Consider the following 26343-nt stretch of genomic DNA (forward strand, 5'->3'; position numbering starts at 1 on the left):
GTTAAGAGTGTATACTACTCTTGCAGAGAACTCAAGTTCAGTTCCCAGCACTGATGCTGGGTGCAGCTCACAACTACCTATAACTCCAGCTTCAGGGGATGAAATTCCTTCTTCTGGTTTCCACAGGAACCTGCACTCATTTGCATAAAACTACACAGATATATGCAAATAATAAAAAGTAATAAAAATAAAAGCTGGAGAAAGAGTCCAGAAGTTAAGAGAACTTGCAATTCTTTCAGAAAATTCAAGTTTGGCTCTAAGCACTAAAAGGACTCTACATCAATGTACCACAGAAGTAAATGCACAACTTTGTTTACTGCCACACTATTCACAATAGTCACAGTAGCAAAAAATCAGTCTAGCTGTTCATCAACAGATGAATGAATAAAGAAAATGTGGCACACACATATACAATGGAATTTTGGGTAGCCCTAAAATAAAATGAGATCATGACATTTTCAAAGAATGGCTATAAATGGAAACCACCATTTAAACAAAATAATACAGGCTTGGTAAGATAAATGCTACATGGGTTTGCTCATATGTGGAACCTAGATTTAAGATTACATATGTATGTAAAGGTATTTATATAGTTGTGTTTATAGATGACAAAATTAGAAAGAGGATCATGGAATATGAAGATATCTTTTTTTAAAAATGAAGAGAGTAACAAACAGTATCTCTGTGAGTTCAAGGAAAGTGTGGTCTACATAGAGAGTTCCACAATAGACAGGATTACACAGTGAGATGAGACCTTGTTTCAAAATAAGCAAACACATGTAATAGGAAAACAGAAAAGGACTAATTGGTAGAACAAAGGGGGCAGGGAGACATGGGGGATGGCCAGGGATAAAGAAAAAACACATGAGAAGTTTACTGGTATATATGTAAATGAAGCCATGATGAAACCCACTATATTACATTGTAACCTAAAAAAATAAATTTTGAGGGACACCAACATTTTAACATGGATAGAGACAGAGTTCAAAACACTATACCTTTCCCTGAGAAACTATAAGCAGTTAATGGTTGCTGGGGAATGAGGGAGTCATATTCCTCAGTGGTGTAGCAACTGCAAAGTTGCCCTTGCTCAAGTAAATAACACTCCACCCATGGTCATACAAGGAACCCAAGTTAAATTCAGTGAGGTACAAAAGAAAAAGACATGAAAGTAGGAGGGGATTCAGGAAGATATGAGAGAATAATCGGGTAAATAAGATCAAAATACATTAATATAAGTACAACACTATGAAAAAATATAGGTATGAAATTATAAATGAATAAAATTTTAGAAGAGAAGAAATACAAATGCCTAATAGATACATGAGCTATGAAAGTAGAAGTCAGAATATTGGGAAAAGAAAGGTACAGTGGCTAAAGCTAGAAAGCGGCGGGGAGAGTGAGAGAGGAGGGGAGGGAAATCAACCAAAATGAAGTATGCATAAGAATGCCACAAAGGAACTTATTCCTTTGTAAGTTAATTTAAAAATAAAACAAGATTAAAGTAAAACAAACAATAAACAATAATTTACTAAGTTAGCCATAGATTTAAGGCATCTCTCAACCCTCATCAGAGAAGCCTGTTTCCAGTAGATGACGATCAATGCAGAGACCCACAACTTGCCTAGGTGTAGAGTACAAGAGACTAAGAGACTGTGAAATATTCAGCCCTAAATGGAACCTCCTCATGAGACTCAAGGATCCTTGAGAAAGAGGAGACAGAAAGGCCAAAGGCATTGGATGACTACAAGGAAACAGTGTCTTCTGGACACAACAAGGAAGCTACTCATACAAGTTCACAGTGGTTTCGACAGCATGGATGAGATCTGTGCAACCCAGATCAAATCTCAGCAATGGAGAAGGGATTTGGACATCAAGTTTCATACCAGACAAGGAACTAATAGAAATTCTTAGCAGCTGAGAGATGGGTTAGTTTTCTCTAACACTCTATATAGCCTCTAATAAGTCCACCATGCTTCAGTGGAAGCATCTAAGAATATTCAGGCAGTATAAATAAGCCTTAGGGTCAGGGCAGACACTACATAGATGATTGAACAGAAAATTGGATGAGAAAAGAAAGGAGGATGGATCTGAGAAGAGTTGGGGGAGGGAAGATGAATATGATCAAAACTACACTGCATGATATTCTCAAAGAAGTAACTAAAACTAAGTAAAACAAAAGAAATAAAAACAAATGCTGGCAAGTGTGTGGAAAAAGTGGAAACCTTTTTGATGGCTAGCCATCAATTTTGCAACCACTATGGAAATCAATGTGGAGGTGCCTCAAAAAACTAAAAATAGAACTACCATATGACTGAGCCATAACACTCCAGGGTATATATCCAAAGGATTCTTCAGTCAACATACCTCAGAGTTTATTTACTACTGTGTTTATTGATACATAATCCACAACAGCTAAGAAATGAACCAGTCTCAATGTCTTTCCACAAATAACCATATAATGAAAGTGTGGTACAAATATACAACAGAATTATATTCAGCTGTAAAGAATAATGAAATCATCACATTTGCAGAAAAATGGATGAAATGGGAAATCATTATGTTATGCAAAATAAGCCAGAATGCTAGATTTCTACTACACTTGGGATATCAATGTCTGTGTATATGTGTGTATGTGTGTGTGTCGTGTGTGAGGGTGAGAATACAGGGGGGAGGGGGCTGAAAAGGGAGGGAGAGAATGGGGAATACTGGAATACATGTAATATAAAAACAGATAGGAATATTAGTGGTATTAGAAGACCAGTAAGGTGTAGGCAGGGGAGATAGGAGAGGTAGTGAGAAAGAATATGAATAAGAACAAATTAAAATGATATATTTTGTGAAAAATGCCAAGAAGGTAACCATTACTTTATATGCACACTTTAAAATTAAAAAGATATACATATGGTCTAGACAATTTATGATTTTCCTATATAAGCATGTTATTTACCTGAATCTGCTCATTTTATATTTGATTACCTTTTGTTTATAAGTTTTAGGCTTTTGAAAAATAATTCAAGTATTAGTGCAGTCATTAAACAGAAATTTGCAAATCAAGGTGGAAGTAGAATAATTGCCATGGAGTAAGACAATCTAAGATCTACTTCTACACCCATCATACTAGCTTATAGAATACAGACGCACAAAGTCTTTTTATCATATACCACATAAATCTAGCAGGATCGGAATTAATTTGGATCTAAAATTCAAGAAGCTTTGAGAGAGGTGGAAATATAAATTGTAATATGGCATTTTACACATCAATATAAAATAACAGTCATTCAAAATTACAATTATACTAAGGGAATGGATCAGTGGTAGAACACTTGTTTAGCAATAAAGATATATTGTGCATATTGGGAAGCTAATGTAGAATGCCCATGAGCTCAAGGCAACCCTCAGCAACTTAGTGAGACCCTGTTAATGTTACTCTACTAATAGAAAAAGTCCTTTCTGATATTCCCACTGACATCTCCCTGATTTCCTGGGTTAAGTTATACCTATGTAAGTGAAAACAGTTATAGAACTAAAACTTACAAATCAAGCACACAGGGATGGAGAGATGGCTCAATGGTTAAAAGCACTGGCTGTTCTTCAGAGGTCCTGAGTTCAATTCCCAGCAACCACACATGGTGGCTCACAATCATCTGTAATAGGATCTGATGCCCTCTTCTAGTGTGTCTGAGGACAGCTACAGTGTACTCATGTACATAGAATAAATAATTCTTAAAAAACAAACAAACAAATCAAGCACAAAATGCTTTTCTATTTAGGGCTCTTTATGTTAAGGACACAAACTAAAAGAACATTGTAGTTCTTTTTCTGAGCTCTTATCAGAGGCTGGGAAGGAATTAAGAATTGTTACTTAATGGGTATAAGTTGTAATTAAACAGTAGGAATAAGCTTTGAAATATATTCTACAGCATGGTGACTATAGTCAATGATACACATTACAATATAAAGTAACTTAAAAAGTAAGTTTTAAGTGTCTCAGCACAAAAAAATGATAAGCAAGTGAAGTGACAGGTAAACTACCTCAATTTTACATTGTATCATATTATATCCTATAAATGTATACAATTGTCATTGTCTAATTTAAATAATTTTAAACTATTTAAAATGCTTATTATTATTAGCTGTATCCCTTCACTTCCTGTATACTCAGGTAATATTTATTCTTTCTCAGGTCTCTGATAGTATTGAAGACTAGATAGTGATAGTCTTTTTTTTTTAAGATTTATTTATTTATTATATATGAATACACTGTAGCTGTCTTCAGACACACCAGAAGAGGGCATCAGATCTCATTACAGACGGTTGTGAGCCACCATGTGGTTGCTGGGATTTGAACTCAGGACCTCTGGAAGTGCAGTCAGTGCTCTTAACCACTGAGCCATCTCTCCAGCCCAATAGTGATAGTCTTAGTATAAGCTTAAGTTGTTTAGGATTTAAGATGATATTCTAGATCTACGGAGATGTTTTTCTGATGGTATACAAGTTAGGATAGAAAATGATTTAGAAACAGAACTCTTAACTCACTAAGATGGGATAGATGGTAGAATTCTTTTTTTTTTTTTTGGTAGAATTCTTTATCTAAGTTGCCAAATATAAATGGACTGGAAATTATGAATGTAAATCTTACCTAACAGTTTTCATAATTGTTTCATAATTTTTATAATTGTATTCATCTTATATTTGAAAGGAAAAGAACCTTTTACTGGACTAAAAGGGGGAATTGTAAAGAGACTATCTTATATATTGTATAGATGCATCTCTTGTAAATTAAAAAGCCTATGGCCTATGGCTTAGACAGGAAATAGGAGGTTGGACATCAGGAGGAGAAAAGATTCTGGGATAGAGCCAGGTGAGGGAGATCTGTCTGAGAAGATGTAAAGAAATGGATGCATGTTATAGAATGTAGGTTAAAATAATTTAGTTATTTCAGTTATAGTTCTAGTCAGAGAAGAGCCTAGCTATAAGGTATTTGTAAATATTATTTTGAGTTTGAGTCTTATTTCTGGGAGCATGGAGCTGGGAAAAAGAATCAGGACTTCTATACTTATACTTCTCTTTTCTTAGTTTCAGAATTAGGTTTCATAATGCAGCCCAGGCTGGCCTCAAACCTGTTTTCCTGAGCCTCCCAAGTGCTAGGATTACAAGTGTGTGCACCACCATATCTTGCTAGTTATATCTTAATTTATATTATTCTCCTCCTAGAAATGTAAGCTCTCAAAGAGTAGCAAACACTTCTTGTCATTGTAGTCCTTGAAATTTCTAACATAAAAAATTATTCACAGCAGTGGATTCAAATGTTTTACTTCTAAAACTACATATTGAAAGCTTTTTCATAATTGGACACTTAGAAGTATCATAGGCCTTCAAATTCTTCTAATCAAGTCTTTATTATCCACCTTTAAAAACAAAGACCAATCAAGCCAGACATACTGGTGCACACCTGTAACTTGAGAGGCACAGGCAGGCAGATCTCTGAGTTAGAGTCCAGCTGAGTCTACATAGTAAGTTCCCAGACATCCAGAGAGAGGTTCATAGTGACATAGTTAGACCCTGTCTCAGAAAAAAAAAAATTAAGACCAATCTACTATCTAAAATTTTACTATAAAGATGATATACTTGTATATTTTCTACAAAATAATGTAGAACATTTTATATGACTCCAATAGAATTCAAGTTCATAAATAGAAACCTTTATAAATCTAAAGCTTTTCTAATGTAACTGTTAGACTAACATTGTTATATAAAACTAAGCCATAATGGGTGTAGTTTTTTTTTCCACTAGAGTCTTGTTTATATTGGTCAAGCATTCTACCACTAAGCCACACCCTTTGTCCCCTAAGTTAATTTTATCAATCTCAATATAAAATGTGGCAATCTGTCAAGTAATATAATAATATAATAATATATTAATATTATTATTATTACATAATAATAATACCTACAATAAAATTATACCTACACTGGTTACTTTACGGTATATTTGTGCTGCATTCTGGCACTCAGAATACGGATACTCCGAAGTAGCCATTTCCAGCATACACATCCCAAAAGCATAAACATCTACAGATTCATCATAGTGTTCTTCATACATCTCTGGAGCCATAAATTCAGGAGTGCCTGTAAAATAATACCACAATAATATTTTTATTAAGAGGAAATACATTCATCAAATCTTTCTTTCCCATAAAAACTATCTGTCAATTTCTGCCCCCTCAAAGCAAATCTGGAAATTAGGCCAGGTGTAGTGCTGTACACCTTTACTTCCAGCACTTGGGAAGCAGAGGTAGGTAAATCTCTTTTGAGTTGGAGGCCAGCCTGGTTTACAGACTGAGTTACAGGACAGCCTGAGCCATGTAGAGAGACCCTGTCTCAAAAAAAAAATCAGCAAATTTAACAATCTGTACTAGTGAAGTACAATTTAAGACATTAATTGTTAGGTTAAGATGTCTAAAATCCAACTTGAGACAAGCATGGTAGCTCACAATTGCAATCCTAGTACTTAAGGGTAACCAGGAGGAAGGTCAGAATTTTAAGGTCATTCTCACCTAAATAGAATGCTCAAGGTCAGCCTGGTCTATATTGAAATCCTGTCTCAAGAAAAGAAAAAGCCAGGCACTATGATGTAAGCCTTTGATGCCAGCACTTATGAGGCAGAGGCAGGAGGATTTCTGAGTTTGAGGCCAGCCTACTGTGCATAGCCAGTTCCAGGTCAGCCAGAATTACATAATAGATAGGTGCTGTCTCAAAAAACAAAGATAGCTAGACATAGATAAAAATCTGATTTTATTTATAACATTTAGTTCAAATTTGGATAAATTAATTTAGTTGCTTCTTAAGTCCTCAGAATCTTTCAATAATCCTTAATAGATGGATGGGGCTGAAGAGATAGTTCAGTGGTTCAGAGCACTTGCTGCTCTTGTAGAAGACCTGAGTTCAGTTCCTAGTACCTACACAATAGCTTACAACTAACTGTAACTCCAGCTCTAAGGTCTCCAACACCATCTTCTGACCACTGTGAGCGGCATGCAGGTACCACAAAAACATGCACTCAGGCAAAACAAAACCCATACATATAAAATAAATTTAAATGTAAAAAATAATAGTTCATAGCCTATTCAATAAAATATACATACTAGGATGTATTAGGAATAGGTCAGTTTTCATAAAATTGCTCTTTCAAAGCAAATTAACAGTTGAGTGTGCTGGCTGGGTCTTAAAATCCAAAGACTGAGGAGCCAGAGAAGGGAGGATTAGGAACTCAAGGTCATCTTTTACCATATAGTGAGTTTGAGGACGGTCCAAGTTACACAAGACTCCGTCTCAATAAAATTAGCATGCTAGTGAGTACATGCATATGTATGACATAAATAAAACCTTAAAAAACAGGCAGTGGCCAAAATTTTGCTCAAGACAGCAGATGACATATTATTTCTGTTCCAGTCCTATACAACTGACAAACCAAATACACAGCAAGTAAATTGTAAAATACTAGTCACCAATGACACTCTTAGCAAATGATGTGCGCATTAAAGTTGCAAGTCCCAGATCACCAATCTTCACAGATCCAGTAGGTCCTGTGATGAATATGTTGTCACATTTCAGATCCCGGTGAATAATAGGAGGTGTTCTTGTGTGTAAGAACTGTAATCCTTTTAAAATTTGCCTGCACCAGCTTCTTAAGACCTTTGGTTTCATGACTTTAAATCGTTTTAAGTACCTATACAAAGAAACAAAAGTTCATATGTAAACAAACATTGCCAGATTATTTTACAAATATCAATATGAGTGAGATGTTCTGATTACTTATTTACTATGATTGCTACCCTTGAATAATTTTTAAGGTTTATTTTTTATTTTCATTTATGTATGTTAATGTGCACACATGTACAAATGCCTGTGAGGGCTAGAAGGGAGCACTAGATCCCTGGAGCTAGAGTTACAGACAGTTGTAAGCTGCCCATTGTGGACACAGCGACTTGAACTCTGATCCTCTGCAAGAGCAGCAGATGCTCTTAAGTACTGATCCATCTCTTTAGCCCTGGATTTATTTTCTATTGTCTGCTGTAGCAAAATAAAAATCTATCAAAAATCTATCTTTCAGTGACTTACAGGTGACTTAAGTTTACCATTCCACTCCATAGTCCCTCAAAGAAATGGTTTGACCTACTCTAAAAGATGTTCTACAAAGTCTAGCACTTTTAATTCAAAATAAGAATCATACTAGAATGACTTTTTTGGAATAAAACTACCATTTTCAAAAGAAAGTCCTTCTCTGCTTCTAAATAATTACTCAGCAACTAAAGAACTTGGCTATATAAAATTTTAGTGTAATATGCCAGGAAAAATGTACACTTCACATTTAATTATTTACAACTGATTATACAGTCAAGTTAGTGTTAGTGACTGAACTAATGACATCAGGAGGCACTGTTCCTATGTGACTGGTGGCCACAGACCTCTCTGTGGGAGGGGCTGTGAAGGACTGTAGCTAAGTGAAAGGAGCCAGGAGTCCAGAAGCAAGGCCAAATTCCTACCATCCCTGAGTTCAAAGCCTACTCGACCAGGTACCCAGATGCCTCTCACAGCCCACCGACTCACATTATGTGGTGCTGGAGATTGAACCCATAGCTTCATGCACGCTAGGCAAACATTTAACCAACTGAGCTTGATCCCCAAGTCCCCAAACACTAACTTTTCAGCACTACATACTCTAACAAATATATTTCAATCAATCTGAAATAGATTCTACCAGTTCTTTTGTTGTTGTAATACTAGGGATGGAAGCCAAATCCTTGTACATACTAAGTAAGTGCTATTTCACTGAGCTATATAGTCTCAACCCTTCTACATACACTTAAGACAAAGTTTATAAATAACTTTTAAGACTCATTAAAATGATTTTCATATCAAATGGTACTATCAGAGTCAACTTACGTCTTTAAGGTTCCTGATGTCATTAGTTCAGTCACTAACACAATACATTTCTTTCCTTTCAATATGGACTCCCATGAATCATAAAATCGAACTATATTGGGATGCTGGAGGCCTTTCAACATCTCTGCTTCTTCTTTGAACCGTTGCTGCTCAGCTTTAGTTAATTTGCGGTCCTAAAGTAGAAGAACAAGTTCCAAGTTAAGACCACAGTAATTTCCATGCATATTTCTAATAGTTCAACTGAGTGTTTTTACTGTATGCATATATGTCTTATACCTATCAATTTTTCTCAATATCTATAGAATTACTGATATTCTTTCTTAATTAATTTGGCTCTTCCATGAGGTAATGCAATTATTGTTACACTTCACAACTATGCTATGAACATACCTATATAACATCAATGTCTAAAGGGCTTTGGGGTATAGTTTGGTGGTAGAGTGCCTACATTATCTCAAAATGAATTTACAAAAAGGAATAAAATAGATAATTATTTCCCTAAGAAATCATGAAGTTTTCATGTTTGGAAATCTCTAAAATTCAGAACAAGAATAATCAAAAGGTAGTAAGACTTAGAACATTTTTCTAGTTTAATTTCTGAATTGTCAAAACTGGTCTAAGCTTCCAGGTAGAAATATTGGGCTACTAATGAAAAACCTTCAAATAGGCACGGAACCTCTAATCTGCTACATTATAATGCTAAAAGTCATAGGCACAACGTTTATAATATTCTAAAGGACTGTGATCCTAAAATTCTGAAGTCAGACAAACTGTCAATTAAGAAAACTGCCTATATTTCTAGAAATGAAAACAGAAAAAACATCCATCCCACACAATTTTTCTGAAAATATTACTCAAAGACTTTCTAAAAAAATGGTCCAAACTGTTATCATAGCCAAGAACCTATGACTAGACAGGTCACTGGCCCTAGAAGATAACCTCCTAAATGAACATAGTAGGAACCAACTCCTAAAGACTTGCTGTTATACCCATAGATTAGTGCATCTCTCAACCCTCATCAGAGGAACATCTTTTAGCAGTAGATGGTGATTAACACAGAGACCCACAATGATCAACATGCAAACAATAAGAGACTACATAATGTTAAGCCCTAAATGGAACATCTACATCACACCCTGTTCCTCGTAAGGCTCAGGGATCATTGCAGAAGACGGCCAGAAATATTATAAGAGGTGGTGGGTGAGTACAACAGTGTTTCTAGAATACAACCGGGAAGCTGCATATATGTATTCACAACACCTGTAGAGCTTAAGCCAGACAAAATTCCACCCATAGCCAAGGAACTTCTGAGAACTAACAGCTGCTGTACATTGACAAATAAAATGATTCTATTATTTGTATTCCCATGAATAGTCTATGAAAGAACAAAAATAAATATAAAATTGAACTACTAGTAGCTCAACAAAAATAGAAAATAATAAAAATGTCAATATGAATCAATTTCTCCATATGAGCCATTGTCAGCAGCAGTTAGTACAGTGGGTATCTTAAGCTATCTCAGTAGAGGCCGGGCGATGGTGGTGCACGCCTTTAATCCCAGCATTTGGGAAGCGGAGGCAGTCGGATTTCTGAGTTCGAGGCCAGCCTGGTCTACAGAGTGAGTTCCAGAACAGCCAGGGCTACACAGAGAAACCCTGTCTCAAAAAACCACAAAAAAAAAAAAATCCTATCTCAGTAGATATATTGAAGATATCAGATTATGGTTTTAATTTTAATTAACAATCAATCACCCAATTAAAATAAAGATTTGAAGAAAAATTTAGATGATATAGCTCAGGTATTAAGCATTTCCCAAGCAAGAAATGATGAAATGAGGTCACGGGTTTGATCACTAGAATTAACAAAAACAAATGAACACGTTTCCCTAAATAATTTGTGTGTATGGATCAACACTGTTGATTAGTTTTGTTTGTTTGTCTTTTGAGACATGGTCCCATTACATAAGGCAAGCTGGCCTGGAATCCACAGAGATCTGCCTGTCTCAGCATCTGAGTACTGAAACTAAAGGTATTTTATTACTATGTCTGGCAACATCATATGACATCACCCTTAAATTTTACCACTGTTAGAAAAAGGTGTGTTGTTCATTTTGTTTTCCCCTGAAATGAGGTCTCATGTAAGCAGGATGGCATTGAACAAACTGAGCTCCTGTCTCCATGTCCTAACATGCTAAGATTATAAGCAAACACTACCATACTTTGTTTTTTGCCCTTTTAGATGAGATTCTCTCTCTTGCCCAGGTTGGCCTCAAATTCATAGTCCTATTTACCTCAGCCTTCCAAGTAGCTAAGATTACAGGTTGTGCATAGATACTTCACAGGTTTATTTTTAAATAGATACGTGTGTGTGTGTGTGTGTGCTTTTGCCTTTTTTCCTTTCCTTTTTTTTTTTTTTTTTTTTTTGGTTTTTCGAGACAGGGTATCTCTGTGTAGTCCTGGCTGTCCTGGAACTCACTCTGTAGACCAGGCTGGCCTCGAACTCAGAAATCCGCATGCCTCTGCCTCCCAAATGCTGGGATTACAGGTGTGTGCCACCACTGCCCGGCTCCTTTGTTTTTCTTGAGAGGGTTTCTCTGTGTAGCTCTTGTTGCCCTGGAACTCACTCTGTAGACTAGACTGACCTCAAATTCAGAGATCCACCTTGCCCTCTTCTTCAGGAGTACTAGGATTAAATGCATGCACCATTGCAGCTAGCAGATACATACTTCAGTAAGTTAAAGTATTGTACTTTGAATTTGCTTAGAAGTGTTTTTGTTTTGTTTTGTTTTAATCACAATAACAGAATCTTCATTTTAGTTACATTTATTTGTGTCTTAATACTTATATGTGTCACAGTGCATGCAGAAGTCACAGGGTTTAATATTATAATGTTAAACGACATTTTTCATGTATATTTGTTTGAAGTGTTGGTCTATATTTTTTTTTCAATTTTTTTCATGTATCTATTTGTGTTTGAATGTGTGGCGGAGGGATGCCACAACATTTATGTAGAGATTAGAGGACAACCCTTTACAGTCTGGTCTTTCCTTCTATCACCTGGGTCCTGGGCATCAAAATCAGATCATCAGGCTTAGCAACAAACACCTTTCCCCTATGAGGCATATCTCAAATATTAATAGTTTTCTTAAAAAGTCTTTATCTGCTTTTGGCATCACAAGTTGGACTCTGATTTGCTTTTTGCTTTGCTGGCTTGAGACAATCAGTTCTCTGGAAAACTCAGTATAGGTTTACGCCTCTAGTCATCCTATATCACAGAAGAATCAGAGACTCAAATTCTCCAGGAAGATACTTATTACAAACAGGAAATGATAAGTAGATCTCTTTCTTATATTTGGACTGTTCTATTTTCTACCTTTATTGATTTTGCTAAAATAGAAACAATATTGTAAAAGGTGCTAACACTCATAACTATCTCATATGAGATTTTCATTAAAAAAGATTTATCATCCTAGAGCTTAAAAGATTACTCTGTTTTAAAGAAACTGCTTTAAATTAAGTGATTTCCACACACATACATTAATTTTGCTTTTTAATTAAGAGTATCTACAGAATTCTATCTAATATCTTCTCAGCATCAACTTATACAATCATGGCTTATTGTTAAGTTTCCTGGTATGGAATTATTCTTAGCAGTTTCCTGGTACATAATTATTCTTAGCTTCCTTTTTTCTCCTACTCTTATGTTGCTGGAGATATTAAACCTATGGCCTCATACATGCTTAACTAGTATACTATCACTAAGCTATACTCCTCATTTTTTTTAATTCCTAAAACAGCAAAAAACTATGTTTGATGTACTGGTGAATTGTATTTGCTAAAATTTTACTAAAGAATTGAACTACTAAAACTGCTGTATTCATATATGATACCCTCTTTCTGTTTCTTATGCAATATAAGGACTTAAGATTATATAGGTTATATTATATAGATTATTGTGATTATTGTTGGTTTTTTTTTTTTAGACAGAGTCTCTTTATACAGTCAAAGTTGGCCTGAAACTCAAAATCCCCCTGCCTCTGCTTCTTAAGTGTTGGGATTATAGGTATGTTCCACCTATCACCACATCCAGCTCAGGCTTCATGAAGTAGGTTTAACAATTTAACACTGAAATTTCATGTCATTTAAATTTCACTATGATTTCATGTCTAATATAAAGAGCACTGAATGCTTTTCCAGAGGACCCGAGTTCAATTCCCAGCACCACAAGGAAGCACACAATCATCTATAACTTCATTTCCAAAGGATCCAATACCCACCTCTGGCCTCCATGGGCACCAAGCATACATGGTACACAGACATTCATACAGGCAATACACCCATACACACAAAATGAAAATAAATACATCTTTTTAAAACAAACAAAAAGAAAAATAAGGTAACCATTTGTTTCCCCTACTGTATCTAAACCCACCAGTCTCTAATTAAAAATATCAATGAGACACATCAACCCACACTATCCACTATCACACTACTACCGTTTCTCCAACACTTCAGTTTTATTAAACTGCTCTAGAACTAAAAGTAATAAATTGCTATGTTTCCCTTGGAATGTGTTCCATTTTAGCTACATAGTCTTCACTTAGTACTTTTTGTAGTGCTGGGGATAGAACCCAGGGCCTTGTGCAAACTACTGAGTCCCTGGACAACAGCTTCTGAGACTAAAACAAAAACACATTCTTATAATATTTCTGTGTTTTTAAAGAAACCAAAATTCCAGATTTATTACTACAGTTATCCAATACCATGTGGTCATCTCTAAAAAAAATATACATATATAAGCTGGGTGGTAGTGGCGAACACCTTTAATCTTAGTGTTTGGGAGGCTGATGAGGTGGGCCGACTTCTGTGAGTCCAAGGCCAGCCTAGTCTACAGAGCTAGTTCCAGGACAGCCAGGGCTACACAAAGAAACCCTGTCTGGAAAAAAAAAAAAAACAAGCAACAAACATACACATATATGAAGGCTAGAAAGATGGTTCAGACATTACACACATTGCTTCCAGAGGACTGGAGTTCAATTTCCAGCACCCACATGACAGTTTACAACCATAAGTAACTCCAGATGCAGAAAATTCAATTGGTGCCTTCTTCTGGACTCTGTGTACACCAGGCATGCACACTGCAGCTCACAACTGTATGTAACACCAGTTCCAGGGGACCCAATGCCCTCACACAGACAGTCAGGCAAAACACAGAAGCACATAAAATAAAAATAAATAAATAAATTGCCAGGCTGGTGTGCTTACTCAACAGTTAAGAAGACTGGCTGCTCTGCTAAAAGTACTGAGTTCAATTTCCAGCAACCACATGGTGACTCACAACCATCTCTTGCCTTATTCTGGCATGGAGGTATACATGCAGACAGAGCATTTATACATATACACATACATACATAAATACATACATACATACATTTTTAGAAATTTAATGGATATATTGGTGAAAGACTACACAAAGCTAAGAGGTGGCGCCAACTGATAAATGCAGAAAGTAGAAAATAGAAAGTTGCCATTTCAGGCTGAGGATCACAAGTTCAAGACCAGCTTGGACCACCAAGTTCTAGATAAGTCTTACAAACAAACAGAACATCATAATCACAGTGTAAATTACCTGTGTAAAGACACCAAATGTTACCAAAACCTACTTGAGATGTATTCATAGTGTCAAAGTATACACTCCTAAGATATTTACTAATCTAACAAGTAGATAATAGGAACAATCTGACAACAGTCAAGTGGTCAAGATTACCTTACCATTAACATATATCAACATCATGTATCCTTGCTATCACAGACTAAGTAGAGGGGCATCACTATTGTGGTATTCTTGACAAAATCTGCAGAGCTTAGCTAGCCAAACATGGCAGTGCATGCTGTAATAATAGTATTTAAGAATCATAGCAGAAGGATTTTAAAATGAGTTCTTGGTGTTTGTAGGCTATATAGTAAGACCTCATCTCAGAAAGGGAGAGAGGAGAGGGAAAAACTGCTAATACCCTTTAAAAGCTCAGGAAAACACTGGAAAAAAACTTAAAGAAGGGGGAGTACATCCAATAAAATTTGGTTTTCTTGGCAAAAAAAAAAAAAAAAAAGAAGGGGGAGTACAGACAGTATAGAAACCTGGATGTGATCAAAGAACTGAAAAGAGGAGTATTTGCAGGCAAACTAATATATTCTGATTTTAGTTTATAGTGTATCTTTGTAACCCTTTTGTAAGTAGAAAATCACCTGAAAATAAGCTCAAGAAGAAAACGAGGTAGTAAAGGAGTAGCACCTCTGTTTCCTTCTGCTTCTAACCCTCTCATTTCCTTTAAACAAACCCATAGTTAACTGCCCTTTCATCTTTTCGCTAACTCCAATCTCCAAGGTTTGCTCAAAAACTAACTATACTCATTCTACTCTAGGCTTTATGAAATCTAGCTGTGTCTGCTTTTTCTCCCTTTTTGTGTCCCTAGCATTTAGTATAGGTCTGGCACATTGCAAGGAGTGTTTGTTGACTAAACAAAAAAAATGACAACTGTAATAGATCACATTCATTTCCTATTGCTACAGTAACGAATTAGCATAAACTTAGTGGATTAAAACACAGATGTATTATGTTCCAGAAATGGGAATCAGAACTCTACAGTGAGTCACATTAGACTGAAATTCAGACAGCAGTGTCTTCTGGGGACCCTAGGCAACTATTATTCCCATACTTTCTGGAGAATATCTGGATCCTTTGGCTTGGTGACCAAATCCTGCAACAGCATCATTCCAAACTCTGCTTTTATTCATAGATCTTTCTCAAATGATTGCCAACCTGATTTTCCTCCTTAAAAAGACTGGTAATTAGATAAACCAAGTTAAATTCACTCTTTCCATCTCTAACTTAACCTCATCAGCAAAGCTAGTTTTAACCATGTAAGGCCAAAGCCATGGCATCTTTCAGATGTCATTATTCAGTCTACTACACACATCAATTTCTTTCTCTTTCTTTTTGAAGTCAGTTCCACAAATAACTAAAAATAACTCAGAAAACTATTTAGGAATTAATGATATTTCCCAGACCAGACTTATCCCCTTCCACCATCATCCTTTGCCATTTTGCAAAAGCATTTGTCTTTAGTTTAGATTTAATCAAGTTATATAATTTGTTAAGCAAAGAAACTAGAACACACATATTAGAGCAAGGTTCATCATTCCTTGATTCAAGAGAATCTCTTTAGTCATGGGTCTACACTTAATAACTATGGCTGGATCTGATGAAGACAAAAGGAAATAGAACTAAATAGCATTTTGAGGAGCTTTAATGGAATTAACCATATTCGTTTTATTGGTGGCTCAAATAGAATCTAGAAACATTTTTGAAAGGGTAATAAAACTATTTTAGAATCAAAATTAATTGTCCTACAGTGAATACTTGAAAAAAACTGCATTTTTTAAGAAATAAGATCTGGCATCTAACTCAATATTTTTCTGCCTCAATCTCCTAAATGCTGAGATTACAGGTGTTAGCATCATGCTTAACCATGAATTTTCAGCTACTTCTTCCACTTCTACATTATCGTAAATATAATTATCACTACTATAATGAAAATGTACATAGAATGTTCACTCAACATGTTAACCTGCTATATAGTCTATTGTACCTATTTTTTCTTGCTGATGGTTTTGCTTTGTTTTGATTTTCAGTAGTTCACAGACTCTAGTTGCAGTTGTTAGATGTCTAGGTACCTCCTTCTAGGAGGTCCAGGTCTAGAGGTGTAGCTCTGCTGGCAGAGAAGTTCAGCCCCTGAAAATCAAATAAACTGGGCATGGTTGTGATTGCATGCCTGCAATCTCAACACTTGGAAAGTGAAGGCAGGAAGCTCAGAAATTGAAGATCATTCTCAGCTACATAGTGAATTTGGAGCTAACCTGAAATATATCAGACCCTGTCTCAAATAAAATATTTAAAAATATTAAAATTTAAAATTTAAAAAAGCTTCCTACACCAAACTCTTAAGATTAACTTTTAATTTCCCCAAATGGCAAACAATATAACTTTATAATAGGTGGAACCTGGGTATTTTATAGACGCTATTAGAATTTAAACAACAACAACCTATCTGTAATGGCTATCTTTAGTCAATCTTAATTTTGTGATTTGTTTTGTTGTTTTGAGAAAGTGTCTCATGTAGCCCAGGCTACATATAGTCAAGGAGGACTTTCAACTTCAGATCTTCCTGTTGTCACCTCCCAAGTACTAGAATTACAGACATGTACCACCATGCCCAGTATATGTAGTGCTACGATTGAAACCAAAACTTTGCTCATGCATGCTAGGGCAAGTATTGTACCAAACTAAACCATATTCCCAATCTTAATTTTAAGCATCCCATATGAATGCTGATACTTTTTTCACGAGTTGACTGCAGTTATTAAGGCTTGGTCTCCTTATATTTGACCTATATCTACCTGAAACTATTGTCACTATAATACTTCATATGCCGTTCTACCCCTCATTTGGGACTCATAAAGCCAAGAAAGTTATATACGCACCTGTAGCTCACACCAAGCAACTTCAACCCATGTTTCAGTGTCCAATCCTTTATACACCGTTTTAAATGCTCCTCTTCCCAGCTCTATATCAAATTTCAGGAACCTGCCACTAGGGGAAGTTGCAACAGCCTTCATCTCTGCTTCTTCTTCCATTTCCTTTTCTGTTTTCTCCTTGAAGCAATCTTTTGAGGATTCTGAGGTTGCCTTTGAACATTGCTCATGTTTAACTTCTTGCCCACCTCTTAGCACATTTGTAGGAACTTTATCTACTCTTGAAATATTTGTTGCAGCTTTTCTTTCATCTCTGCGAGAAGATTCGGCAACTTTGTCATCTTCCGTCATCTCAACACTCTTTCGGAAAAATCTCTTTCTTTCAATGTTTTCCCCGGAAGCAGAAAAGGTACTGTATTTTTCCTTTATTCTAGCTTCGACAGTCAGAGGTGCAACAGCCTGGGAAACCCTGTTTTCAAAGGAAACTCCATCAGGCTTCTCAGATTCTTCTGTGCTAGCCGGCTCCCCAGAATCAGTGGCCATTGTAACTAAAGTTGGCACTAAACTTTTTCCTGTTTCACTCTTCAGTCTACTTACATCTCAGGTATCAGAATTATCAGAATGCACTTCCTTTTATATGATCATAAATTCCCATAGAAATCTGAAGAATGGAAAAGAGATAGTTTTAAAATCATCTTACAAAAGAAATCATTCAGGAAAAAACAAGTCAACTGACTTAAACATTCTTAATAAGAAGTTTATTCTTGTTGCTGTACAACTTAGCAACTAAGACTTCAGGGACTATGCATTATCATTTTTAATATAGCTACAGTGACTAGTAAAGCACTTTGCATATAGTTCTTTTTTAATTGGTTGTTTTATTTACTTACATTTCCTTTATTTGTTTTTGTTTTTGTTTTTTCAAGACAGGGTTTCTCTGTACAGCCCTGGCTGTCCTGGAACTCACTCTGTAGACCAGGCTGGCCTCGAACTCAGAAATCCGCCTGCCTCTGCCTCCCAAGGGCTGGGATTAAAGGCATGCGCCTTTTATTTACAAATGAGGGCGGCTCATTTATTTACATTTCTAATGTTATCCCCTTTCCTGGTTTCCCCTCTGGAACCCGCCATCCCCTCCCCCTCCTCCTCCCCCTGCTTCTATGAGGGTGTTCCCCCACCCACCCACCCACCCTCTCCCACCAACCCACCCTCTCCCACCTCACTGCCCTGGCATTCCCCTACACTAAGGCATCGAGCCTTCACAGGACCAAGAGACTCTCCTCCCATTGATGCCAGATAAGGCTATCCTCTGCTACATATGCAGCTGGAGCCATGCATATGTCTTCATATGCAGAAACCTAGTTTTCAGCTCATCTCAATCCCCCAAATTCAATACAGGTGCCCCAATCCTGAATTCACTTAGCCATACATAAGTTGAATAAAAGTACCATATGTTTTCCAGAAGAATTTTGCCTAAGAGTCTGAATTCACCTAATACTAGTTTCTTTAATTTGTATTAAAATATATGTAGAATCAAGTGTACTGTTTTAACTATTTTACACGTAGCACCCCATATCATTAATGCATTATTCACAATGTTGTGCTATCTTTACCTCTTACAATGTTTTTGTTTTGTTTTGTTTTTTCAAGGCAGGGTTTCTCTGTATAACCCTGGCTGTCCTGGAACTCACTCTGTAGACCAGGCTGGCCTCGAACTCAGAAATCTGCCTGCCTCTGCCTCCCAAGTGCTGGGATTAAAGGCGTGCTCCACCACTGCCAGGCTTCTTACAATGTTTTATTTGTGTGAGTTAGCGCTCTCCCTCTACCTTCATATGAGTTCCTGGGGACTAATCTCAAGCTGTCTGCCTGGCAGTCACTTTATACACTGAGCCATCTTGCTGGCCCTATCATCACTTCAATCCATTCCCAAAAGAATTCCATCATCTTAAGCTGAAAGTCTATATTGATTATAGAAAAATGTCCTATCCATCTGAGTGCTATGAAATGCACCTATAGTCCTAGTTACTCAGGAAGCTGAGGGTAGAGAATCACCTAAGAATCACAAACGAAATACACCTGTTTTTATTAATGTACATATGGAAAATAGAAGTTGGTGTGCATTGTCTTCTTTAATTGTGCGTCATATTTTTTTGAGACAAGGTCTTACTATTTAGTCCTGGCTGCCTAGAACCATGTAGATCAGGCTGGCTTCCAACATGCTATATTGCCATCTTCTGAGATAGAAAGAAAGCAGATGCAACACTACTAATTAGGAATACAGGTGAACAGCACACAAAGCTTCAGTGTACTACTTTGCTACTTTTTCTTTACATGTTTGAGATTTTTTCAAAATAAAAATATTTCAGAAGGCTGGGGGAATGGGCCTGCTAGTAAAATGCTTACTTGGAAAGCACGGACACCTACATTTAGATCCTCAGCACCCTTGCAGAAGCCAGGTGCAATAATGTATTCTTGTAATTCCAGTGCTGAGGAGCCAGAGAAGGGAGAATCCTTTGGATGAGCTGGCTAGCAAGCCTAGCCAAATCTGTAAACTTCAGGTTCAATGTCTCAAAATATAAGGTGGAAGGCTGGATGTGGTGGCCCATGGCTTTAATTCCAGAGCTTTGAAGGTAGAGGCAGGCAGATCTCTGCCTTGTCTACATAGTTCTAGGCAACCAGGACTACATAGTAAGACCCTGTCTCAAAAAAGGTAGTGAACAATTGAAGAAGACAGGGTAAGATATAGGCACAGGCATAGGCATGTACTTTCTGAAAAGGAGCTCAAATAACACAAGAAATAATCCAAGAATTTATAAATGTCATTGCATAAAATTTAAAAAGCTCTGCCCAGAAAAGAAAACAATCACCAGGTGGAAGAGACAACCTACAAAAATAGAAAATTAAATCTGAGAATAATACATCATGCCGGGTGGTGGTGGCACACGCCTTTAATCCCAGCACTTGGGAGGCAGAGGCAGGCGGATTTCTGAGTTCCAGAGTTCGAGGCTAGTCTGGTCTACAGAGTGAGTTCCAGGACAGCCAGGGCTACACAGAGAAACTCTGCCTCGAAAAACCAAAAAAAAAAAAAAAAAAATGTTATCAAGAACTACATGCTGGGTTGGGCATGGTGTCCCATGTCTTTAATCTCACGACTTGGGAGGCAGAGACAGATGGATATCTAGGAGTTCAAGACTATCCTTGTCTACAGCATGTTTCACACCAGGCAGGATTACATACTGAGACTAGTCAAAAAAATAAAATAAAATAAAAATTGCTGGTCAGTGGGGACACAGACATTTAATCCCAGCACTCAGGAGGCAGAGGCAAGCAGATCTTTGTGAGTTTGAGGCCAGCCTGGTCTACAGAAAGAGTCTGAGGACAGCCAAGGCTATACAAAAAAAAACTGTCTTGAGAAACAAAACAAACAAAAAGTAATATAGTAAAACAAAAAAGAAAAGAAAATGCTGCCAAGAATGTAGGTAAAGGGGAACCCTTATACAATGTGGGTAGGAATATAAACTTGGCACATTCTACATATTATGTTGTCAGAATCCTTCACTAGCTTTGGTAAATATTTAATTTTTTTTATTTTGATAATATAGGGTATGTGTGTGTATGTGCATGTGTGTGTGCATGCATGTGTTCATGTGAACCTTGAGTTAACATGTAAAGACCAGAGGTCAAGGCCACTGTTAATTTATTGAGTTAAGAATGTAGTTCAGAAGGTTCAATGCTGTTGTAGCATGACAAAGCCCTGTGTAAAATCCATGGCATTACATAAACCAGGCTTGGAAGCACACATCTGTAATCTCTGCACTCTGAAGGTGGAGACAGGAGGAATGAGGTTAAAGGTCATCTTAGGCTACAGAGTGAGTTTGAGGCCAGCCTAAGCTACATGAGACCTTGTCTCAAAAAATAAAAACTAGGCTTTTCTGTTGGACCTTCCAGGGGCGTCGACCCTATTTCCCGTGCTGCACTGCGGGCCTTTCTCTTTCTCTTCCAGTCCCAGGCGCTGCGGAAGCTGCGGGTTACCGTGCAGACAAGGCCAAGTCCAAGAACCACACCACACACAACCAGTCCCGCAAATGGCACAGAAATGGCATCAAGAAACTGGTCACAAAGATACGAATTTCTCAAGGGGGTTGACCCCAAGTTCCTGAGGAACATGCGCTTTGCCAAGAAGCACAACAAGAAAGGCTTGAAGAAGATGCAGGCCAACAATGCAAAGGCAGTGAGTGCACGTGCAGAGGCCATCAAGGCCCTTGTGAAGCCTCAGGCCATCAAGCCCAAGATGCCAAAGGGCTCACCCCAAGCTTGGGAAGCGGATTCAAAGCTACATGGCCAAGGGTCATAGGCTCTGCCAACCAAAGCCCAAGGTTCAAACCAAGGCAGAGGCCAAAGCTCCAGCTAAGGCCCAGGCTGCAGCTCCAGCCCAGGCTCCCAAAGGTGCCCAGGCCCCTGTGAAGGCCCCATAGAAAATGTTCTTCCCAATGTGAAGACAGATGGACTGCTGTGACACACCTACCCACACACTATTTGCAGATGACCAGTGTCCTATGCTGATTTTACAAATAAACTCAAGATCTGTTAAAAAAAAAAACTAAAAATTAAAAAATAAAAACTATATTATTAAGGCAGTATTTCCAGTATAATAAAACAAGCTTAAACAAAACAGTATGGTACTGCCATAAGGGAAGATATACAAAAAAATGAAATGAAAATAGTCTAAAAATAAACCCATATATTGATGGTCAGATTTTAAAGAAACTTAACAAGGAGAGAATAGTCTTTACAACAAATGATGCTAAGACAATTGAATATTCATAGGCAAAATATGAAGTTGGGACATCTCAAAAACAAAGTTACAAGAGGACTACATTCATGATTTTTCTATGGGGCAGGAGATTATTGCCATCTCCATACATTATGGAAGTATAAATCCAACATTTACTACTTCCATTTGATGGATAATTAAGAGTTCAATGAAAACATTCAGAATTGACCAACAAGAGTGAGCTATTAAAGACATATCTATGTTTAATATTATAACTAAGAATGAAACTAAGAGTTTATAAAGTGGTCTATCAGGTTACATTGCCAGAACAATACAGTTCCAATGTCACTTAATAAGACTGCTATTTCCTACAAGTGAAAAAAGGTAGATTTTTTTATATTTATTTACTTATTCTGTGCATGTGCACACTTGCAGTGGCCCACTATGGGGCTTCTGTGGTGCTCAGAGACAATTTTCAAGAGTTCTCTCCTTTTTACCATGTGGGTTCTAGATCTGTGGGTTATCAGATTTGGTAGCAAGCACCTTTACCCAGGGAACTATTTCAGTGGCCTGAAACCTTTTTCCCTTAATTACTTATTTTGAAATAATTTTAACCTGGGGAAATAACTTGCAAGAATATACCAAGAATATAGTACATCCTTCACCCACATTCCCCAAATGCTAACATTTTGAGTGCAGTATTTTTAGTAAGAATAATGATACTTATTCACTTCACTTAATAAAAGGTCATTTATGCAGAAACCTCAAGGCCAGAAATCTAGAAGACAAATTCCTAAGCAGCCAGAGATAGGTAAAGTTATATGATTCTTAACAAAAGCCTTCACATTTTTTTGGAGTGTAGCATTTCTTTTAAAAACTGAAATTCTATCCAGACAGTGGTGGTACACACTGTTAATCTCAGCAGTCGGAGACAGAGACCAGTCTGGTCTACAGAGCTAATTCCAGGACAGCCAGGGCTATAGAAACTCTGTCTCAGAAGGAAAGAAAATGTGGTAGAGACAGCACTCTGAGGTGAAGACAGCAGGAATCAAAAAGTTCAAGCCACTTTCAGCTACATGAGACTCTATAAAACCAAACAAATAAAAAGAGAGAACCCTCAAATTCTGCTGGACATGGTGGTACATGCCATCATGCTCACGTACAGAAAGATGTTGCTAAACAACCCTGAGTGCAAGGTCAGCCTGGGATACAGACAGGACCCTGTTTTTTCAACCATTCTAAATGAAATCCTTTGTATATTTCTTGTAATCCTAGCTACCCAGAGGCTGACCAGCAAGGACAATATAGCAAGACTCTGTCCTAAAATAAAGTTGAAAAGGACCAGGGTTGTAATTCTGAAATAGGGCAATGGCCTAGCATGTGAAAGGCCCTGAATTCAACCCTCAGTTCTCAGCACAGCCCTCGGAAATCTTTTCTTTTCTTTGTTTTGTTTCGTTTATGTTTTTTGTTTTTTGTTTTTTTGCTTTGGTTTTTCGAGACAGGGTTTCTCTGTGTAGCCCTAGCTGTCCTGGAACTCACTCTGTAGACCAGGCTAGCCTCGAACTCAGAAATCCGCCTGCCTCTGCCTCCCAATTGCTGGGATTAAAGGTGTGTGCCACCACCTTCCGGTAGAAATCTTTTCAATATTCTAAGAAATTCAACTTATGTGAGTATTTTTGCCTGGTGCCAGTAGAGGTCAAAAGATAGCATCAAATACCCTGTAAGCGAAGTTGTGAATGGTTGTGAGTACCATGTGGGTACTAGGCACCGAATCCAGGTCCTCTGCAAGAGCAACAAGTGCTCTTAACACTGAGCCAGCTCTCTAGCCCAAAACTCTGAAATCATGATTTAAAAAAAATATTTATTTTATGTGTATAATTGTTTTGTCTCTCTCTCTATATATATATATATATGTATACAATGGGCATGCTTTGTGCCCAGAGGCCAGAAAAAGTATCAGATCCTCTCTCTGAAACTGTGGTTACAGATGATTACAAGTGCTATGTGGCTGAACCAGGTCCTCTGCAAAAGCAACCAGTTCTCAACCATTTAGGCATCTCGCCAACCCCTCAAACCCTAAAATCTTATTCAGGCTCTACTAGATTTTTAAAACCCCAATTTGCTGGTATCAAAGAGGTATTTTATGAAAAAACAATTATAAGCCAACACACGCATATATTTAACAATCATATCCCCCCCCCCAAAAATACATGAAATAAAACTTAACAAACTAAAGAGAGTACCAGACACTTCGATAACATAATATTTGGACAACAGTATCAAATAACCTAACCTAGCTGACATCTGTAAAACATTCTCTTTAAGAAGAACAAATATGAATTTGTTTCAAGCACAGATGAGGCATATCTAGAACACATCATATGCTGTGCAATAAAACAAGTATCAATAAAATGTTCTCTTCTACAACAAAACAATTCAATTAGGGGATGTAGCTCAGTTGGTAGAGTGCTTAGCTAGCACAAAGGTAGCCCTGAGTTTGAGCCCCAACACCACATTAACCAGGCAGGGTGATACATGCCTGTAATCTCAGGTCTTGAGACATGGAGACAAGATCAGGTGTTCAAGGTTAGCCCTCTACATAGAGAGTTGAAGACTTCTAGCCTGGGCTACATGAGCAGAGGGAAGAAGAAAAGAAGGAAGGCAGGCCTGCTAAGGAAAATAATTAAATTAGAAATTGGCAACAGAATAACAATGGAAACAGATCAATGAAAAATTAATGAAAGGATAAAAGTAAGCCTTGGTATTTCTTGTCAGGTGATTTTCAACAAAAAAACAGATTATTCAATGAATAAACAGCAGTATTTTCAGCTAAAGGTACTTGGCAACTCAAACAATATGTGTAAGAGTAAAATTGGATTCCTATCCCATATCATGCACAGAAATTACTTCAAAGTTAGACCACAAACCTAAGGTAAGAACTAAAACTATAAAGCTCTTAGAAAAATCACCAGAATAAATCTTGGTTATTCTGGGCCAGGCAAACTTTCCCAGCTGTAACAACCAAACATAGTGTCAACTGAAGGAAAAACTGACAAGAGGCTCCAGCAGCCCAACCACGAGTTGACAATTAGCCAAAATTAAATAAAGACCAGTCTGAGTTACACAGTGGGAATGTATCTTGAAAAAGAAACCAAGGATCTGGAGAGATGGCTCACTGGTTAAAAGCACTGGCTACTATTCCAGAGGACACAAGCTAAACTTCCAGCATCCACATGGCAGGCTCAATGGAGTCTGAAAGCCCAGGTCCTGGGAATCCAGTTCCCTCTTTAGCCTCCTCAGACACTAGGCATGTATATGGTACAGACAGATATGCAGATAAAATACCCATACACATGATTTTTAAAAGCAACAGAGCATGCCTACAAGTCAGTAAGTGGGGCAGGAACTATCTCATATAAATGTTAAACCTGCCAAGCAGTGGTGGCACATGCCTTTAGTCCCAGCACTTGGGAGGCAGAGGCGGGCGGATTTCTGAGTTCAAGGCCAGCCTGGTCTACAGAGTTAAACCTTTGTACTTCAAAGAATATCATTAAAGGAGTAAGAAGGACATCCCATAAAGTAGAAGAAAATATATGCAAATAAGATGCAACAGATCTCTGTGAGTTTAAGACCAGCCTGGTTTACATAGTGAGCTCTAGGCCAGCCAGAGCTACTTAGTGAGACCCTGTTTTAACATAAAACAAGCAGATAAATAATACATGAAAAGGCAAACTGATTCTTAAAATACACAGCTTAGCACGTTCAAGACCCTGAACATGGTCAGCACTCTACACCCTCAAAATGGTTAAAAGGTTCTAAAGAACATGCAGCAAATTCTCTCTTATCTGTAGTTTTACTTTCACAGGTTCAGTCACATTCAGGAACCTATAGTCCAAAAGTAATAGAAACAGCTGGGAGTAAAGCCAGACATGGTAGCACACATTTAAATACCAGTAATTGGACGGCTAAGGCAGGAGGACTATGAGTCTAATGTGGGCTACAGGATAACTCAGGAAAAAAATCTGCATACAAAGGGGGGTGGGGCATGGGTGAGATGGGTGAGTGGCAAAGATACTTGCCACCAAGCCTTAC

The 26343-nt window shown here is 37.3% G+C and overlaps 1 protein-coding gene across 3 annotated transcripts in view; it reads right to left on the reverse strand.

Moving 5' to 3' along the window:
• Wnk3 (WNK lysine deficient protein kinase 3) overlaps positions 1-18079 on the reverse strand; it is a 96391-nt gene extending 78312 nt beyond the window's left edge. For 2 of the 3 annotated variants that reach the window (XM_028772655.1, XM_028772654.1), the window contains exons 1-4: positions 17490-18079; positions 8950-9122; positions 7512-7732; positions 5975-6132 (exon numbers count right to left, since the gene is read on the reverse strand). In XM_028772655.1, the coding sequence (XP_028628488.1) occupies positions 5975-6132; positions 7512-7732; positions 8950-9122; positions 17490-18023 (1086 nt within the window). In that variant the 5' untranslated portion in view covers positions 18024-18079. The remainder of the gene's footprint in view (positions 1-5974; positions 6133-7511; positions 7733-8949; positions 9123-17489) is intronic. The other variant, XM_028772656.1, reaches the window with a different exon arrangement.
• Between the last annotated feature and the right edge of the window lie 8264 nt (positions 18080-26343).

The sequence above is a fragment of the Grammomys surdaster genome, unplaced genomic scaffold, assembly GCF_004785775.1.
Source record: "Grammomys surdaster isolate TR1022 unplaced genomic scaffold, NIH_TR_1.0 216, whole genome shotgun sequence".
NCBI classification, from domain to species: Eukaryota; Metazoa; Chordata; class Mammalia; order Rodentia; family Muridae; genus Grammomys; species Grammomys surdaster.